This window comes from Pollicipes pollicipes, unplaced genomic scaffold (assembly GCF_011947565.3).
Source record: "Pollicipes pollicipes isolate AB1234 unplaced genomic scaffold, Ppol_2.1 Scaffold_7261;HRSCAF=8764_pilon_pilon_pilon, whole genome shotgun sequence".
In the NCBI taxonomy this organism is placed as follows: Eukaryota; Metazoa; Arthropoda; class Thecostraca; order Pollicipedomorpha; family Pollicipedidae; genus Pollicipes; species Pollicipes pollicipes.
In genome coordinates, this window is record NW_023597054.1 from 35,316,843 (window position 1) to 35,333,330 (window position 16,488).

The window sequence follows — 16,488 nt, forward strand, 5'->3', positions numbered from 1 at the left end:
GACGTCGGCGGCCGAGTCGCCGCCGGAGCCGGCCCGGGGCCCAGCCAGCCTGCAGATCGCCGTCGGCTGCGGGCCGGCTGGCGGCGCGCCGCGGCCCCCGTGCCCGCCGCCGGACTACGCCAGCGCGGCGCCGGACTACGCCAGCCTGCCGCCGCTGTCGGCGATCAGCGCGTCCGACGGGCCCGCCTCGCTGCCTGTCCTGCCGCAGCACCGGCACGCCAAGAACAAGGACAAGCAGACCTTCCTGTCCGGCGTGCGCAACTGGATCCGCGCGCGCAAGGAGGTAGCGCGCGGCCACGAGGACATGGTTCACGTGGCGCGTCAGGAGCCGGAGGGTGCGCCGGCCGCCGCGCGGGAGCCGCACGACGGCTTCCGACAGGAGATCCTCTCGGCCGCCCGCCGGCGCAGCGGCCGGCCACCCGATAAGCGCAAGTCCATCTACAAACAGGTGAGGAGAGCAGGAGTGAGAGGTTGGCACAGACAGAGAAACACGGAAAGAAAAATGACAGACTCGGACGCCTCAAGAGTTTTGTGCATGACGTGGTATTAAACCGGATCCCGAAACATGTCATAGTGCCGTCAAAAGTAAGTATTTCCTTTGTTAGCAGCACAACCCCAATTTTAATCGGCTAATGCAGTGCTCTCCACACAGGCCTCCTCTGCTTGCACTAGACGAGGACATTCGTCGCAGACAAGTGCCAGGTGTGTCCGTCCGTCCACAGGTGGCCGAGTTCACGGAGGACGTGAGTGACCTGAGCGGGGTGAACAGCCCGGAGTCGGAGCGGGGTCCTCCGTCCCTGTCCGGCTCGGCACCGCGTCAGCCCAGCAGCGGCTATGAGTCGTCGCCTCCGCTGGACTCGGCAAAGCGGCTCACACAGGAGCTGTCCGAGTACCGGCAGGAGCGGCGCGACTACCGCGACTACGGCGACTACCGGCCGCCGGCCGCCCGGCCGCACGACCCGCTTCCCGGCAGGTGAGGACGGCGGCCGGCCGCAGCCAGCAGGTTACGCCCGCGCAGGTCAGGACGGGTCTCGCGCCACACAGGGGTTCATTCGTTGACGGCTAGAAGCGGGGTCTGGCAGGTCGCCCCCGGGGCGGGCCAGCATATCCCTCCCCATCTGGCCGGTGTGCTACTCCCGTCGGCCGAGTCCCGGCTGCCGCTCGCAGCTGGTCGGGCGGCGCGCTCGTCTGACGCCGCCGCTCTGTCGTCAGGGGTGTGCCGTTCGGCGAAGTGTTTGGCCCGGCGCGGCAGGGCCGGCGTACGCCCGCCTCCATCTACAGCGACGTGCACAGCCGAGCCGCCCACGCGGCCAGGAATCACGGTGAGCGCCGGCACCGCGAGCGAGCGCAACTCGACTCGACTCGACCCGACTCAACTCGACCTAAGTTGACTCGACTCGACTCGACTCAACTTACCTTGACTCGACTCGACTGGACTCGACCTAAATGGACTCGACTCGAATCAACTCGTCTCGACTCGACTCGACTCGGCTGGGCCGAGCTGATCTGGCCTGAGCGGGACAGCTCGGCCCGGGCTCTCATGTCGTGATACGATCTGGCTGTCTGGACTGATTAACGCGACGCCATTGTCTCTCATTTGACATCTTACGAGGCGGTATCCTCCGTCTGGCCACATACGAACAGGTATCCTGAGCTGACCTGATCCACTAGTCTTCACTCGCATGTATTGGGATAGGCAGTAGGCGGGCGGTACGCAGGGTCTTCGGCTCCTCGAGACTCACCCGCTCGCCCCGGAAACTACACTATCAACATAGGTGTGCTCGGGTCCGTCTCGATGCTGCATGCGACGAATCTGAACCCAACAAACATGCCAGATCAGACCTAAAATTTAACGTAGATCCACAGCAGTAAACACGCACGACCCCGCGCCTGCGCTTCCTGGGCACGGAGGCCGAGCCGTTGCATCATGTGGAGAGAGGGTGCATCCAGCCTGGCATCGGCGCCTGCGCGGCGCCCGTGCAGCCGCCGCCGCCGTCGATGACCGCGCGTTCCCTGGCCGCCAGTGGCGACGACCGACCCGTACGCCGAGACGCAGCCGCTGCGCACCGCGCCCATGCACAATAACTACCGGCGCGAGTTCGCGCTGGGCTCGGCCGCCAGCCCGCTGGCTGCCGGCGCCGACGCCGCGGAGCTGCAGCCGCAGCCGGAGCCGCAGCCGGAGCCGCAGCCGGAGCCGGAGCCGGAGCCGACGGCCGCCGCCGACAGGAGGAAGCCGGTCGCCAGGCGAGTGCCGCCGGCGAAGAGGCCGGCCAGGCGGCGGAGAGAGGGCTCTGAGATATGACACCGGCCAACAGGCGGAACGAGAGAGAGAGAGAGGGAGATAGGCAGCGGGATAACAGGACGTGGAGAAAGACGAACAGGTTTTGGTGGGAGACGAGATTTAAAACAGGCTACACCGGCGGTAATTGGATGGTTCTGGAGAGCCACGCATGTGCGAGACGTCGGACTGGTGGTTAAATAAACCATTAGGCGTTATCGAGTAAGCTACCCATACAGCTGTAACGGGACTGCCTACTTATACGCATGAATCGACTGCAAATGACCATCATGTGCGGGCGGAAACGGCCACAGAGCGCACGGGCACTGCCGCCCGGCTTTGTTTCGCATCCAGCACGGTCATTTGGCGGCCGCAGTCCTGACACTGCCGTCCGATTAAGGACACCCGTACGGCCGCCGGCCTCGCCCGTTCGTCATCATTAGCCTCCGTTCTCAGGACGCCCCGGCGCAACGACAGCTTCAAGCGGAGTCTGGCGCTTCACGAGCCGGGGCCCCGGGAGGCGGCGGCCGGCTGGGCGCGAGAGGCGGGCCGCGGCCGGCCGGCGGCGCCCCCGCACCTCGCCCAGCTGCACTTCCAGCCGCGCCTATCAGACGCCGATCAGCGACGGGTGAGGCACCGCTCCAGGGTGGAGGGTTGGGTGCAACGGCGCCGCAGTGGCAAGCTGGAGGAAGCCGTGACGGAAGGATGCGGCGTTCGGCCGCCTGCCGTGCTCACGGACGCCGGCGTCTCAGTCACATGCTGGCTAATGCGACTGAGGACTGTGGCGAAAGGGCGCCTCCCATGTGCAATGTTGGGGACAATCAACCATGCAAGGCAAGGGTTGAGCAGCGATCTGGTCCGTTGGTGTACATCGTATTTGCTTTGAACCCCTCGGCCTGACCAGCATCAGAGATATCGGCGTAAGACCAAACAATCGTCAGTAAAACCAATCATGTTTTACAAATAACCGCAAACCACAGCATTTTGGGCACGCGGGCGCGCATGTGTGCCAGCCATCAGAGGCCGTCCTGTTACCCACCTGGCGCGAGTCCCACCGGCCGGGCCGGCCGTGACCCGCGCTCGCTCTGACCCGCAGGGGTACGCGGCCCACATCAACAGCAGCCCGGCGCGCTTCGTGTACGCGTCTGAGCCGTACCCGGCGTCGGGAGGCTACCGAGCCGGCCACCATTGCGCCGTGCGGCCGACCTGAGCGGCTGCAGCGGCGGTGGTGCCGCCCGGCGGCTGTCGCACGAACCGTCGGTGATAGTCCTGTGCAAGAGGTGGAGCCTCTGCTGTGCGGTGCGAGTGGTTAAGCTTGGACAGCATGCGACGGCTTTGATAGCGCGTCGTTTTCAGATTTTGGGAGATGGTTATTTGACACATACCATGTGTAATGACTGGATTGCTCAAATGTCTCCTATATGCATATTGTTCTAGGTTATCTTTGATAGAAGCATAATTTATTATGTTATTTGTTGATGTTACGAGACTTTATGGACGCAGTTGCCACTGTTTAAACTGATGCACAACTTTAAGGCCTCCTCCACTTCTATTTTTACGGGGCGTCTTCGTCTGACGAAGTATCCCAGCGAGACGTCCTCGTCATCTTTATCACCATACATGAGGATCAATACAACGGAAAGAAATGCCGGGATCTATTAAGGCTGGGATTGCCGAAAAAAACATTACTTTTCAACCAGGCATCTACAGCAACATGAATTATCACTCATCATAGGCAACCACTGGGACCACTTCTGCCGCAGGGACAGATCTTATAACAAAGAACAACTCCAAATCAACGGCAATTATTTGCATCGTAGCGGGGTAACCTCAAGCCACGACAGCAAAAATCGACACACGCTCGCAATATAAATGTCTGCAACACATCAACGATCGCAGGCTGCCAAGACAATAAAACAGGCCGAGTGTTGGCGCAGCCCGGCGGCAACTCCGCCAGACTCCACGCCTGCGCTCCCGCCAGCGCCCGGGTCCGCTCGGCCGGTCCGGTGGGGGGCCGCTCCGCCGGTGCGCCGATGGCAGCCCCCGCGCCGCCACCGCCGAGCATCGGGCCACCGGCCGGCGGGCGGTCCGGAGCGGCGCCGGCCTCAGTCAGCGTACTCCTCGATGTTCAGCTCGTCGTCCGGCTGGTCCGGCTCGGCACAGCCGGCGCTGTGAATGGGCAGGCGGACAGGCCGGTCTCGTCAGCGTCCTGGGAGACGGCCGGCCGGTGGCCGCGCGCGCCACGAACAGGACGTCGTAATGCGCACATCTCGGATCAAACCACACGATTCAAACACAAACAGGGGCCTGGTCAGTGCGCTCTGAATCATCTAAGGGTTGCTTAGTTTTGTAGGAGATAATTCTCCAACTGGAGAGGAGCCGGGGTAGACCAACTGGCGCCGAGTCACTCCTGTTCGTTACGTTGCGTAAAAGAAATAAGCCGGTGGTAACGTCCGCTAGAGGCTTGCAGTAACAGCACGTAACGTCCAAACAGGATGAGCCGGAGGTCATCATTCACAGAGAGCAAACAAAAAAAAGTTGACAGTCCCCGAACGTGACAAAGCTCTGCGACAGAACAGCGTGGCCACACTGTCGGCACAGCTGTCAATATCGCCTACGACGAATAAAAATAAGACGAATATACGAATAAGCCCAAAATTTGCATGATGGTGTAATCAAGAACTGTTCAGAATGCAAGCATAACGAAGCTCGGAAGTACGCCACAAAGAACGGATAACTACCTGTCCATGACCGGAAGATGGAGGCTTCGGTAGAAGCTGATATCATGTTCGGGGAGAGACAGAACTGCAAGAACATCAATCGCATGTCACGGCGAGCGACAAATGTCAGCGACGAGCAAGCCGCAGGGCACGCGGAAAATTATGTAAGCATCATTTATTTCTTGTTCTTCAAGTCACCCCTTCGCCGCAGCAAACTTACTAAAGCGGTCTACGTGCGGGGCGCAGCAACTAACGCACTGATCGCAGTACGTGAACATCTAACAATTTCTGCACGGGACACCAGAGCGAGTGACGGTGCCTGCGCCCCTGGCACCAGATCATCGGTGCCTCTGTACGGGACACCAGAGCGAGTGACGGTGCCTCTGTACGGGACACCAGAGCGAGTGACGGTGCCTGCGCCCCTGGCACCAGATCATCGGTGCCTCTGTACGGGACACCAGAGCGAGTGACGGTACGTGCGCCCCTGGCACCAGATCATCGATACCTGTGCCATAGGACTGGCGAGCGCCAAAACCTGTCGTGCTGGGCGCGGCTCCGTCTACTCACGGCCGGGCCGGCGGCCGGCGGCGCGCAGCTCCAGGAACGGCAGCAGCTCCGTCACCAACGACTCGGTGGTGACCCGCCAGTCGGCCAGCGCCAGGCGCAGACCCTCCAGTCTGACGGACACATCGGCCGGGGGTCAGGACCGGAGCGGGACAGACACAGCGGCCGGGGGTCAGGACAGGAGCGGGGCAGACACAGCGGCTGGGGGTCAGGACCGGAGCGGGACGGACACAGCGGCCGGGGGTCAGGACCGGAGCGGAACAGACACAGCGGCTGGGGGTCAGGACCGCAGCGGGACAGACACAGCGGCCGGGGGTCAGGACCGGAGCGGGGCAGACACAGCGGCTGGGGGTCAGGACCGCAGCGGGACGGACATAGCGGCCAGGGGTCAGGGCCGGGGCCGGACAGACACAGCGGCCGGGGCCAGGGCTGGAGCGAGGCACACTAGCCGGGGGTCAGGGCTGGAGCAGGACAGACACAGCGGCCGGGGGCCAGGGCTGGAGCAGGACAGCCACAGCGGCCGGGGGCCAGGGCTGGAGCGAGGCACACTAGCCGGTGGTCAGGGCTGGAGCCGGACAGACACGGCGACCGGGGGGCCAGGGCCGGAGCAGGACAGACACAGCGACCGGAAATCAGGGCAGGAGGGGGACAGACACAGCGGCCGGGGATCGGGGCCGGAGCAGGACAGACACAGCGACCGGAAATCAGGGCCGGAGGGGGACAGACACGGAGGGCGCGGGCGGGCTGTGCCAAGCACGCAGACGACCCGGCTCCTGTTGGAGCATGGGCCCTGAGAGCCGCACTTGAATAACGTGCTATGCGAAAATGATCGGCATCACTGGCCATGCATCTTGAAATGTCGTCATAACGGCTGACCATACTGGCTGAGATAACAAACGATGAAATGGACGGCAGACGAACAGAGGCACCGAACATGCTGGTCCGAGACGGGCCAGCACGCTCGCTCGACGCCAGGGACACCGTCGGTGAGATGCCGGGGTGAGATGCCGGGGACCTGCAGCGTGGCGTACCTCCGCAGGCGGCGCTGCTCCACCCGCGTCAGCTGGGGCTGCGAGAACTGGCGGAAGCCGAGGCTGACCGAGCTTTGACGGGCGAACATGACGCCCCGGGCCGCCACCGAGCTGCCGTACGCCAGCATCGCCGCGCGCGACTGACGACAGGCAGGCGGCGTCACTCGCGGTCAGACGGCCAATCGGCACAGGTGAAGCGGATCCAGTGGGGCGCGCTTCGTCGGCTTCTGATCTCACTTTGTCCGACACGTCTGCATGAGCGCCTGCGCAGCATCACAAGGACAGGTATTGCACCGTGTCCTCTCCCAATCTAACACACAGATGGCGCTAGTTGACTTCCGTTCCGTCAGCGCTATTGGCGCAGATGGCGCCAGTGACGCACGGTCTGACCGACATCACTTTAGCCTCGTCCCTTGACACGCTCGGCATTTCGCTCAATGTCCGGTGACGACGTCCTCAGCCGATCACCTTCGGTGAACATGAAACGCAACCATCCCATGACCCCACTCTGACCAATAGCCGTCGGCGGTGGTCGCCGCTGGCGGGCGAGACCGGGCGCAGTGCGGACCGGGCCTCGCGCAGACGGCGCCCGCGGGGCCACACCTGCCAGTCGGCCGCCATCAGGTCGGCGTGGCTGATGTAGGTGGCGCTGGTGACGGCGTCCTCCAGCTGGCCGCAGAAGTCCGGGTAGTTGTGGTGCAGGTGGGCGACCAGCGTGTCGGGCTGGACGCCGGCGCGCTCGCACACCTCCTCTGGCTGCCGCTCCAGCAGCGGGGCACGCCGCTGGTCCGCCAGGCTCGGCGGCAGCGCCGGCTCCTCCCCGTCACCGCCTGAGCAGCGACGGACGGTCGACGGTCACTTAAGGACAAGAGACGGCGCCACGGTCGGATAAGGAAGGGCAACAGACTGCGCCGTAAACACACAAAGACGGACAACAGAGGCGCCGCGGTCACACAAGGACGGACAACAGACAGCGCCACAGTCACACAAGGACGGACAACAAACGCCGCCACGGCCGGACACGGCTGGGGCGCGGCGCCTGGGTCCGGCCGGCACCTGGCCGGACCGGCCGACGCCCAGCACGAGCGCGCCGCCACAGCGCACCGTCACTGTCTGGTCGCTGGTCGCTTGGTTCATGTCTTGGTAATAAAACAAGTGATGAATGGCGGATGGGATGGCGGATGATTTTTGCTAGAAAACTGAGCATGGTTGCAGAGTGCATAGTGACCTACACCCACGAAACAGAACACCTTCAACACTGAAAACATTGTCTGGTGTTTAAATGAGTGAATGCATACACGTGTACAAGGCGGGTGCCTACAAACACGATGTTCCTCGCTGTCTTTATCCCTATCATTGGGGCATTACGACGCACCCAGCTGCTGAGGCTACACGGTATCGCGTGCTCCTCACCCTGATAGGCGGAGCGCGCGTCTAGGGAACTGAAGCCCGTGCCTCTGATTTCCCAGAAGCGCAGCCCAACTACTACATGAACGGCACCCCTCACTCTCTCATGAGCACGTGTATTGTGTATCAGCGGATGTGTCTGCGGCACGAACGTTTGGCGTAGATGATCTTGCCCACGGCTCTGAACAGTCCGAGCGAAGCGTCCCTGCCGCCCACAGCAGGCTCCTCCGTCCGGAGCCTCTTCTGTGCCTGCCAGGCCGGCTCCGCGGCTCGCCGCCGCTGACCGCCTGCAGCAGCCACACAGCGCAGGTCAGGGCCTGGCAGCGTACTCGTCTCAGGATCCAATCCAGGAGAACCAATTTCAGGAGAGCCTCAGCCCGCGTCACGGCCGAGGCTCAGCAAAGCGAGGAAGTCAGCCCTTCATTGTCAGATTACTGGCAAGTCGGCCCTGAATTCCGGGTCATGGCAGCGTCCGCGCCCCGATAATGCGCTGCCCGCGGCTGGGGCATACCCGTCTCCTACCGACACGGTACCGCACGAACATCACAGACACGAGCGTCTGACAGCGCCCATCCGACCCCACCTCCTGCCGCCCTGGCACCACCACCACCGACCCTGGACGCAGACGAACTGCAGGGCGTTGACGGCGGCGCGGACGTCCCCGGAGGCGGCGGCAGCCAGCTGGTCCAGCACGGGCCGGCCCGGGTGGCGTACGCCCGCTGCAACGCGGCCGTCCCCGCTGGAGTCAGACCCACGCGGCCGACGCGGTCACAGCGAAGACGGCTCGACCACAGAAGCAGGCAGCCTTGGTCCGAAGTTAGCAATATTCCAAAATCAGAGGCTAAAGTGATCAACGATGGATGCTGATTGTATGCAGCAGGCAACTGTTTCTAGAAGGCGCGTCGTGTTTTGATATCCGGTGTAAAAAACGCAGAGGACCGCAAGGCTCGGACGGTATCCAGGGTTGATAGCAGCCCGCTGAAATAGTATTTGTCGGCCAGTTTTTGGCGATTAAAAGCCGGTTGCTACGGCTATGTCACCCATGCTGGTGGGCAATGTCCATTTTGATAGGCATCCACGCGCTACGCAGCGCGGACCAGTGTCGGCTGTACCCGGGCGGATAGAGACGCCACTGTACCTGCCCCAGACGCCTCCACAGCCAGAATCCTCTCCATCGCCGTCACCAGCTGCTTCTGGGTCAGCGGACGGAACCTGGAGCATAGCAGGCCCGCCATGATCCAAGACGACTTAGCTCGGTAGCGCAGCACAGTCGTCACGAACCCGAACGCCGGACATGGGCGGTCGTTGCGCGACAGAGGCCTCCTCTCCACCCGCAGACGGGCATTCAACCGTCGGGGCGGCCATCAACATCCGCATGCCACCAGGGACACCGCCACACTGGCCACCGCTGGCAGAGAGATGCTCCTGATAATCGCGGTTGCGTACGCGCGCAAGCCATGCCACTGTCGCTGCAGCCAACACAAGCAGGCCGACCGGCGAGGGCGGCGGCGGCTCACGTGATGTGTTGCACGCCCAGCTCGGCCTGCACGCTGTCGGGGAACACGCTCAGCTGGCCGAGGTCGGAGCGAGCGGCGCCGTCGCTCATGACGAACACGCATGGACTGCGCGCGCCGCGGCTGTACCGCCTGTAACCGGGCGGCGGTCGGGACGTCAGGCGGGGCGGCCAGGGCTGTATCGGGGGGAGAGCCGTCTGCACAGGTCCCGTGCCGCTGGCGCGCCCACTCGGCTGGTGACGCCGTCAGTGGTGGGACCGCGGAGGACAAGGTCAGCTGGGTGTCACTGTCACCTCACGCTGCGGCCTGGTACTGGACAGTCAGCGACAGGGTTGAACAATGTGGTGAGGCATCGGTCGCGGACTAGCAATGGTAGGGTTGAGGTACGTTTGCAAATACATCGGTAGAACCACCAACGGCTGCAGTGAGGAAATGGGAAATGTTGCTATATATTTACGAGCATATTAGCTGAAGGCCATTGTTCCCTCAGTTCCCCAGCAACAGGATGCAACGGGCTTCACAATATTACACTGATAGCCGCACTACATGACTGTCTTCGACATATCCTTCCGCCAATCGACCTCACCCACCTGAGAACATCATAGAACTCCTCCTTCCTGTAGGCGATCACATTGGGCAGGTCGTCGACGAGCACCAGTCTCGCCCTGCCGCCGCCAGCTGGCAGCACTGAGCCGTAACGGTTGGCCCGCACCATGAAGTCAGTGAACTGGCGCAGCTTGACCGTCAGGTGTCACCGAGTCATCTGCACCCTGCCACGCGCCTGTCGGCAGACGCCGCCCTCAGACTAGAGGCGGGAAGTCGGCGCGCGCCCCGCCACTGCGCATCTGTTGAACACGCTCACTTTCCGCGTCTGGTGTAAAGACGGCCGCGGCAGACGGCGAACAAACTGGCCGATGGAAAGCCCTCCTGATAGCCGACGCGTCACGGCCGCTGAAGTGACTTGAAACGTCGCTACCATCGTCGACGTTGTTAACCACATTCCGCCGGTTGCGTGGCCTGGCGGCGACCCTAGCTGGTTGGCTGGGTGCGGCACGACACGGCCGCCTCTGGTAACCCACCGCCGTCGGAGAGCTGCGCGTCCGCGCTGGTAGCGGGCTGCGCCGGGGCTGAGCCACTCCACCAGCGCCATGTCCAGCCGGTCGGCCACGCAGCGGATGCAGGCCGACTTGCCGCAGCCGGCCGGCCCCGTCACCAGCAGGAACGGGCTCTGCGGCGCGGCCGGGTGACGCTGCTGATGACGGGGAACGGACGGCGGTGGGGGCGGGGAGGCGGGGGGGGGGGGGGGGGGGGGGGCGGGGCAGGACGACGCTGACGTGGGCAGGCAGCAAATCTGATGCGGGACACATGGAGGCATGGTCAGAGATGCTGCTGACATGGTGGACAACAGCGCCTGCACAGGGACACACCACTGCTGACACATGCAGGCGCCGCTATCGACATGGAGTTGATGGCCGGGTACGCGCGGGGCAAGCGGTTGCAACACACCGCCTGCTGCCTAATGCTGCTCAGGCTCGCCTGCTGTGTCGGCCCGTCAGTGCCGCCAGAGTCGGCGCTCACCGCGGCGGGTTCGGCGGCCTCCAGGCGACGCTGCGTGTCCGCCAGCCGCCGCTCCAGCTCCTCCACCTTGGCGCGGTGTACGGCCAGCTGCTGACAGTGGCGCGGCTGGTGACGCTCGGCCCAGAGGCCGGCGTCAGGCCGGCCGGCGGCGGCGTCCGCGGAAGCTCGGGCGACGGCACGCTCCCGAGCTGGCCGGGCCCGTCGCCGGGGCGCTGCCACTGCCGCCGCCGAAGCCGGCCCGTCCGAAAACGTAGAGCACACCCACATACTTGGCAGCGGAGCAGGTCACTAGTCCACCTGAGGGGACTGTGGGAGTGGGGCTGTCAGTGAAAGGCAGTGCCAACAAGACCAGCAGTAGTAAAGTTCATGTCACCCTCAGGGATACACAGTGCAAATAGCTGACAGCACTTCCAAAAGTACCAATAGCATCACCTCTATCTTGCTCACATGAAGGATATTAAAAATATGAGCTACTTGTGATTACCTACTGGCCTTTCTACTCCCACCATCTGTGGGACAGTCAGCAGTTCAACCATCACCATTTTTGAAAAACTTTGCCTGATGGTTTTATCAAGAACATCAAAGGGATAACAATCAGTGCAGACCCACATTAATCAGAAACCAGAACAAAATTATTACCCTCAGAAGGACTGAGCCAACCACTTAGTATCAAATGTGTACTGGCAATCTCACAAAAGAAATGTTTTTTATATGGTATTTGCTGCCCAAGAAATTGCTTCTAACATTAACAAAAAGTAATTCATAGACCACCAAACACATGGTCAAATTATTGTCAAAACTAAAGGCATGCCATGCATCAAATGATATAGCAACTAAAATCACAGTCATCAATTAATTCCCAAAAATTAATTCCTAAAAAGTATTAAATAGATGAATCTTATCAGCAATCAGGGATTGTTTTATTTGATGAGCCAACCTGCTCCTGAATAACCTTTTTCTGCAGCTGGTTGTCAAAAGCTGTTCATGAACATTTCAAGACTGCATTTTGCATTACTCATGTGGGTTTTATGACAATTCATTTTTGTTATGGCTACATTATTTCATGTAGCCACTTTTGAACTGAATGACTACCAGTGCCCAGTAAAGCCCCACAGAGGGCTTAACAGGTGTGCTGCATGCACCATTATAAAATAGGCACCTGCCTGGGCTAGGCACAGATTTGGTGAAAACCATGAGCATGTGCACCAGTAAGGGTATGAAATTTATTAAATATTGGGCAGATGCTTCATGAGCAAAATATCATGCAATATCTAATATTGTATTTTATCCAGTTATACTTAGTTCCATTCAAAACACTTTGAAACCACAACCATCAATGACCATTGTGAGATAGCTGGCGGACATGGGTACATCCCCATGTGTTGCGGGTTGCCTGGGTCTGGATGGGGGAAATCTGACTCATGGCAGCCTTTAAGGTCTTACATATATGGTGAGTTTAACATATTTCCCTTGCATTCTGTTCATCTGCATCAAAAGCAGCATGACTGGTGGCACATGGTTGGCTGCAATAGGAAATGTCTTATAAATACTGCACTGTACTGATGTGCATTCACCAGCATCAAAATGCATCATGTAGGGTATACCTTCAATAACTAGTCAAGACTTGTTCAGTTGTCACTGATTTACTGAGTTTGTCATTGGCAGCAATGCCAAAATAAAATGAACAAATTACAATCAAACATGTCAATGCTAAATATACCAAATTCAAATATAGCATTAGAGAAAGTTATGGCAAAAGCATTGCTAGGTGTCTGGTAGCAGCCATCCATGTATACAATGCTCTATTATCCAATATCAAGCCCAAAAGATGAACTCACTGCTTTCCTCCTCAGAGGTGTGACAGTGTCACTGAATCATGAGACCCACTGAGCATGCTGTTGACACATTCATGACCACTAACACCCATACTAATAATGAATCATGAATGCAACCAACCAAATAAATAACCAGCTTAAGTGGTGGTCATTAATGGAGCCGTGTGTTGTTGAATAACGAATGTTATGGACAAGGCGTCATGACCACTGCACCATGTCTCAAGACCCTTCACCCCACCCGGTCATACTCCAAACCATCCAACAACATCCCATGTTCGTTTACAGCTTCGCCCTGGCTATGTGGAAGAAAACTGGCCTTGGCTCTGTTTTACTTTTCAATCACCGACACTAAATTTGTATACACATGAAATACTAAGACCCGTTTATAGGTGTCCTACACATGAAACCGTTCGAACCATACGCGCCAGAGCTTCCTGTGACTTTTGCTGCCACATTTGCCTGTTGTGCGCCTATTTAACTGAGGCTGCGCTCGACCCTATGGTCAGCATGGTAGCACCAATCACGGACTAGTATCTGCCCTACGTCATGTCAAGTGACAACAAAGCCTGTTGTCTGTGACGTCATGCGCGGGCTGTCGATGGTGTTAGGGCCCCGTTTGATCTATCGTCAGCACGATTGTCAGCCGGAATGCGTGACGTCACGCGCGCTGCCGGAAAGTTCTATGTGGGTTAAGTTCGGTGTGTGAGTTGACGGGAAAGTTTTTCACTTGCCTTCTGCCTATTAACTTCCCCTCTTCCTTTACCTTTTACTTTAGACCACACATCAACGTCGCGTTCCGTTCGGTCTGTCGTTAGCACGTTTGTCAGCACCAATTACTTCCCAGCATTCGCCCTACGTCACGTAATGTGACTACACGGTCACGTAGCCTGTTATGTCACGCGCCGGCTGACGATGGAGCCAGGATTTTTTGTCAACCCGTGAGCTTGGAGAGCAAGCGCTACAAGACTACAAAATCACTCTGACAAAGAAACGGGAGTTTGACTTGTTGGCGCTCTCGGAGCTCTCGGGCTGGCGAATACGCGAGAGGGGGGTGGGGGCACTTGCCTCTAATTTTGGGGTAAATGCGACGTAAGATAGATGAGGACGGAACTGAAATGCCAAGAGTACTCATGAAAAGGTGAGTGATAGTGACTGGTGTGGTGTGTGGTTGCATTGCCCAGTAAATTAATGGCGTCATAAGTAAGCAGTTAGAATGAGAGGGACGAAACTAAAATGAATTGGAAATGGGAAGAAGTACTCAACACACGGATGGGATACATGGTGGTAACACCGGAACAGAAGCCACACTTCCAAACACCGCTTTGTACGCATTATGCCATGGTTGGAGGCAAGCCAGAGTAATTGTGTGGTATGAAGAAAAAGAAAAAGGAAGAAAGGGAAGTTAAGTTAAAAAAACTTTCCCGTCAGCCCACACATCGAACGCACCGTCGAACGGGGCCCAACTCCGGTTTATCGCAGATTCACTTATGTGGTCTTGGAATGTGCAGACACTTATGTGGAATGTGGTCTTGGAATGCCCATATCGACAGGAGAGAATGCTGGGCCGTGATTGGTGTTGACAAACTTGCTGATGACAGATCGAACGCAGCCTACGATTTTTTGTCTGCCTGTGACCATGGAAAGAAAGCGCTACAAGATTTGAAAAATCACTGACAAAGAAGCGGGAGTTCGATTTAGAGGCTCTTCTGTCAGGTGGGGTGGGTTCGCCCATCTCTAATTTTGGGTGATGCAGCGAAGAATCGATAACAGGGGAATTGGACTGCCAAGAGTGCCCACGAAAAGGTGAGTAACAGCGATTGGTGTGGTGTGTTGTCAGGATTCACCAGTAAATTAATAGCGACGGGGTAATTGTCAAAGATGGAGAACAGGAACGAACCACCATGGGTCTCGAACATAGGCCTTGTTAGTTTAAGTTGGAGTTCAATGAAAGGATAGGCTTCATGCCAGCACAAGTAGCAGTGAAGGATCTTTAGGCCGTTTCCACACACAAAGAGGGTGAACACTTGAATGAGAAGGGAAGAAATTGAAATGAGTTAGGAATCAGAAGAGGCGCTCAACTTACGGATGGTATGGATGGGATGGATGGTGGTAATTTCGGAGCAGGACACACACTTCCAGATACCTCTTTATAGGAAATGCATCATGGTCGACGGTTAGCTAGAGAGTGTGGGGTCTGAAGTTGTTGGCGCTTGTTACTGTCTGAAGTAGTTAAAGGTAAAGGGAAAAAGGAAGGCAAAGTTAAAAAAAAGAACTCCCGTTGGCCCACATATCGAACGCTCCGTGGCAGTAGAGTAAGCAGGGGGCACAGGTGGCACGTGTCCCCCCTTCCTCTTTGGGCTCCGTGGGGCCCTTCGGGCCCCTCCGAACCCGCAATTAAGGGCTCGATTTGAGGGTCTTAAAGGCTAACTGGAGGTCCCATTCAGGGGCCCAGGCCCCGAGGGCCGGGCACTCTAATACCAGCCGGGGGCCTTGCGCGCTGATCAGAGGCCCACTGAGTCGATCTGAGTTGTCCACTGAGTTGTCAAGGGGCCCCGAGCTGGTCAGAGGCAGTGTTCGTGGAGGCGCGAAGAGCCTAGCGGGCCCACCGGATCCAACGATCAAGGGTGTGATTGGAGGATGTAAGAGCATAAAGAGCTGGCCGGAGTCTTATTCAGATGCCCCGGCCTGCGAAGACGGACTCTCAAATAACGGTCAGAGGGCCCTTTGCGCCTATAGGGAAACCCCTGGGTTGATATGGGCCTACACACTGGTCAGGTAACACCGTACCTCACAGTTTGCTTCGTGTCAATATGGGCCTGAAGACTCACTTCCCAATCAGCTGTAAAGCTGGGGCCAGTGATTTACACTGGTCGGGGCGTTTTATCTGTCAGGGGCCCACAGCGCCAAACAGAGGGCCCTGTGCTCCCAAGGGCCCCAAGCCGACCAAGGGAAGTTTTCGATGAGGCCCGAAGAGGCGCCCGGGCGGCCCACCGGAACTGACGATCAAAGTCTCGTTTTGAGGGCATAAGTGCCCGAAGGACTGGTTGTAGGTCATGTAAAGAATCGCAGTCCGTAAGGTTGCGTCCTGAAATATCAGTCGGAGGCCCTCTTGCGCTGTTTGAGGAGCCCCGGGACAATGCAGCTGTCTAAGTCGGTCAGAGACCACGAATACCGAACAGCTGGCTCCATATCAGACTGAGCCCCTGAGACCCATTTCCCAAGCAGAAAAAAGGCCGGGGTCCGCAATTTGCAATGTTTGGGGTCCCTGACACCATGAGGGGCTCCTACGTCCGTTAAGGGCCACTGTGCCGAACAGGAGTCTTGTGGCGACGGGTGACCCTGAGTCGGAGCGGTGTTTGAGGGGCCTGAAGAGGGGCCGAAGGGTCTTTTGAGACCAAAGATCAAGGGCCTGATCAGATGGCTGAAGGGTCCGAAGGGCCGCCTGTAGGTCACATAAGGGAACCCCGCCCATAGGGCCGTGATCTCAAATGTCAGTGAGATGGTGTCTTGCAACGATAGGGACCCCTGAGACAGAGCGTTCTCCTACTTCGATCAGAGATC

General features: G+C 58.7%; 2 protein-coding genes and 1 long non-coding RNA gene across 3 annotated transcripts; 2 read left to right on the plus strand and 1 right to left on the minus strand.

Moving 5' to 3' along the window:
- The first annotated feature begins 113 nt into the window (after positions 1-113).
- LOC119111354 (uncharacterized) lies at positions 114-2,295 on the plus strand. The gene is made up of 5 exons (XM_037235170.1): positions 114-448; positions 723-973; positions 1,213-1,322; positions 2,025-2,146; positions 2,227-2,295. The coding sequence occupies exons 1-5, from the start codon at positions 305-307 to the stop codon at positions 2,293-2,295; spliced, it is 696 nt and encodes a 231-aa protein (XP_037091065.1). The 5' UTR covers positions 114-304.
- Positions 2,296-2,821: 526 nt separating this feature from the next.
- On the plus strand, positions 2,822-3,927 carry LOC119112410 (uncharacterized). The gene is made up of 2 exons (XR_005095713.1): positions 2,822-2,906; positions 3,375-3,927. It is a non-coding gene; the product is annotated as an uncharacterized LOC119112410 (long non-coding RNA).
- A 109-nt stretch (positions 3,928-4,036) lies between these two features.
- Rad17 (Rad17 checkpoint clamp loader component) lies at positions 4,037-11,129 on the minus strand. Its single transcript, XM_037236591.1, has 12 exons — positions 11,093-11,129; positions 10,594-10,742; positions 10,105-10,295; positions 9,518-9,646; positions 9,139-9,212; positions 8,615-8,719; positions 8,153-8,287; positions 7,197-7,423; positions 6,594-6,733; positions 5,566-5,675; positions 5,020-5,083; positions 4,037-4,447 (listed from the first exon to the last, which is right to left on the minus strand). Exons 3-12 carry the CDS (start codon positions 10,227-10,229, stop codon positions 4,384-4,386), a joined length of 1,173 nt encoding a protein of 390 aa, XP_037092486.1. The 5' UTR covers positions 10,230-10,295; positions 10,594-10,742; positions 11,093-11,129; the 3' UTR covers positions 4,037-4,383.
- Positions 11,130-16,488: the final 5,359 nt, after the last annotated feature.